The sequence below is a fragment of the Oncorhynchus tshawytscha genome, unplaced genomic scaffold, assembly GCF_018296145.1.
Source record: "Oncorhynchus tshawytscha isolate Ot180627B unplaced genomic scaffold, Otsh_v2.0 Un_contig_1711_pilon_pilon, whole genome shotgun sequence".
Taxonomy (NCBI): Eukaryota; Metazoa; Chordata; class Actinopteri; order Salmoniformes; family Salmonidae; genus Oncorhynchus; species Oncorhynchus tshawytscha.
In genome coordinates this window covers 362501-365920 of record NW_024609735.1, presented here as the reverse complement: position 1 = coordinate 365920, position 3420 = coordinate 362501, and the positions used below count along the sequence as shown (strand labels likewise).

General features: G+C 46.9%; 1 protein-coding gene across 7 annotated transcripts in view; it reads right to left on the bottom strand.

Moving 5' to 3' along the window:
• Positions 1–427: 427 nt before the first annotated feature.
• deptor (DEP domain containing MTOR-interacting protein) overlaps positions 428–3420 on the bottom strand; it is a gene marked incomplete at its 3' end in the record, with an annotated part of 60180 nt that continues 57187 nt past the window's right edge. For all 7 annotated transcript variants that reach the window (XM_042317368.1, XM_042317369.1, XM_042317367.1 and 4 more), the window contains 1 exon segment: positions 428–532. In XM_042317368.1, the coding sequence (XP_042173302.1) occupies positions 428–532 (105 nt within the window).

Here is a 3420-nt window from a genome sequence, read left to right as displayed (position 1 = left end):
CCTCTCACTCACTCCTTCCCCTAGTCTCTCTCTGCTCTCCCTGCCCCTCCCTTTCACATCTCTCCTCTCCCCTGCCCCCTCTCTCCTCCCTCCTCTCTATGCCCCTCTCTTTCACATCTCTCCTGCCCCCTCTCTCTCTCTATGCCCCTCTCTTCACATCTCTCCGCTCCTGCCCCTCTCCCTCTCTATGCCCCTCTCTTTCACATCTCTCCTCTCCTGCCCTCTCTCTCCTCCCTCACTAATTCCCTTGGCTGCTCTCCTTCCTTCCTCCCCCTCCCCATTGTTTAGGTCAGTGCTCTCTACTCCCAGCTGGCAGTGGAGTATATATATATATATATATGTGTGTGTGTGATGGTATGTGTGATGGTATGTGTGTGTGTTTGTGTGTGTGTGATGGTATGTGTGTGAGTGTCTGTGTGTTACATACCTTCATCCCAGCTGCAGCTGCGGGACCACTGGGGTCGACAGCCTGGATGTGGCAGGGCTTACTGCCCCGCACCACGAAGCCCCAGCCCACCGCATCCCCCACGATCTGAGGAGGCAGGCAAGTCAAAAATGTATTTAAAAGAGCATTAAAGCAGAGAGCTAGAAACAACAGGGTTGGTGTGATTAAAAAGGCCGGACACCGCGCTGTGGGGGCCGGACACCGCGCTGAGGGGCCGGACACCGCGCTACAGGGGGCCGGACGCCACCGCGCTACAGGGGGGCCGGGGGGCCCGACACCCCAGCTGGGGGCCGGACGACACCGCGCTACAGGGGCCCGGACCGGCTACAGGGCTTACAGGGGGCCCGGACACCACGCTACAGGGGCCACCGGACCCACCGCGCTACAGGGGGCCCGGACACCGCTACAGACCCGGACACCGCGCTAGGGGGCCGGACACCGCGCTACAGGGGGCCGGACACCGCGCTTTACAGGGGCCGGACGCCCGGACACCGCGCTACAGGGGCCGGACACCGCGCTACAGGGGCCGGACACCGCGCTGGTGGGGACACGGGGCCGGACACCGCGCTACAGGGGCCGGACACCGCGCTACCGGGGGCCGGACACAGCGCTACCGGGGGCCGGACACCGCGCTACAGGGGGCCGGACACCGCGCTACAGGGGGCTGAAGGATGGTTTTGATGTTCCATCATTCTCTAAAATGTATCTGTCAGGAACTGTAATGTTTGTTATGCAGAAGTAACATGAAGTGTTGTTTTTAACTGTGTGTGTGTGTGTGTGTGTGTGTGTGTGTGTGTGTATATATTACTATCCTCGTGGATACTGGAATTCCCCAAAAGTAGGGGACATTTCCTACACCCCCACGAGGACAGAGAGTATTTTAGAGTTAGGGGGTGTGTGTGTGGTGTGTTTGCGCGTGCTGTAACAGCCCTTATCAGATCTCTCATGAGGCTTCTAAGAACCTACTCAGACAAGCATTCCATTTCAGAACACAAGAGGGTCATCGAAGGCAGAGCCCAGAGCCAATCCGGTCAGTCTGTTAGTGATGATGTGTCCCACCCAGTCTAATATGAACTGCTATCAGTAGTGTATTCAGCCCGATTCCCTGGTGAATATCAGACAGAGTAAGGAGGAGAATCGTCTGTGGATCAGACCATGCAGGCCAGAGTGTGTGTATACTGTGTGTGGGATGTGGACATGCCATCTTCGGGTGACAGTGGAATGTGTGTGTGGTTTAGGGTGGCAAAGGGAGGGTATAATTACTGAAAACTTTACCAGGAAACTTTACCAGTAAACTACCATTATTTTGGTAACTTAAGGATTTATAAAAAAATATTAAAATATATCACAGTTGTGTGTTATTTCTGGTCCTCTGTGTGTCCTTATCACATGTAAAAATATATAAAATAATCAAATAAGATAAGTGTTTAAAAAAATAAACAAATTGAATGACAAAGCTGTGAAACATCCTAAATATAACCATCAACTTAGTGACTACAAGTGGTGTTTAATATGAGGGTTTCAGCATGAAATATCCATTATATTTATTTATTGTAAATGTTTTGCCTCCAACCTGGAGGTAGTTGTGATGAAAGTCAAAACGTTGGAAGTTGTAGAGTTAATTGATAATAAAATGGCAATGTTGATTAGATGCTTTTTTCATTAATTAGGCTATTTTCTCTTGAACCATGTGGTCTATTTTACTAGAAACTCATAGACACAGACATAAACATGAATATTATATATGAATACAGTTTCAGGGTCAGTTCAGTACCATATTAACAATGTACAGGGATACTGGAGTGATGGAGGTAGATATGTAGAGGGGTAAACATACTATATACAGGGTCAGTTCATTACCATATTAACAATGTAGAGGGACACTGGAGTGATGGAGGTAGATATGTAGAGGGGTAAACATACTATATACAGGGTCAGTTCATTACCATATTAACAATGTACAGGGATACTGGAGTGATGGAGGTAGATATGTTCAGAGGGGTAAACATACTATATACAGGGTCAGTTCAGTACCATATTAACAATGTACAGGGATACTGGAGTGATGGAGGTAGATATGTAGAGGGGTAAACATACTATATACAGGGTCAGTTCAGTACCATATTAACAATGTACAGGGATGCTGGAGTGATGGAGGTAGATATGTAGAGGGGGTAAACTGGAGTGATGGAGGTAGATATGTAGAGGGGTAAACATACTATATACAGGGTCAGTTCATTACCATATTAACAATGTACAGGGATACTGGAGTGATGGAGGTAGATATGTAGAGGGGTAAACATACTATATACAGGGTCAGTTCAGTACCATATTAACAATGTACAGGGATACTGGAGTGATGGAGGTAGATATGTAGAGGGGTAAACATACTATATACAGGGTCAGTTCAGTACCATATTAACAATGTAGAGGGACACTGGAGTGATGGAGGTAGATATGTAGAGGGGTAAACATACTATATACAGGGTCAGTTCATTACCATATTAACAATGTACAGGGATACTGGAGTGATGGAGGTAGATATGTAGAGGGGTAAACATACTATATACAGGGTCAGTTCAGTACCATATTAACAATGTAGATACTGGGGGAGGTAAACATACTATATACAGGGTCAGTTCAGTACCATATTAACAATGTACAGGGACACTGGAGTGATGGAGGTAGATATGTAGAGGGGTAAACATACTATATACAGGGTCAGTTCAGTACCATATTAACAATGTACAGGGATACTGGAGTGATGGAGGTAGATATGTAGAGGGGTAAACATACTATATACAGGGTCAGTTCAGTACCATATTAACAATGTACAGGGATACTGGAGTGATGGAGGTAGATATGTAGAGGGGTAAACATACTATATACAGGGTCAGTTCAGTACCATATTAACAATGTAGATACTGGTGATAGTAAACAAACATACTATATACAGGGTCAGTTCAGTACCATAT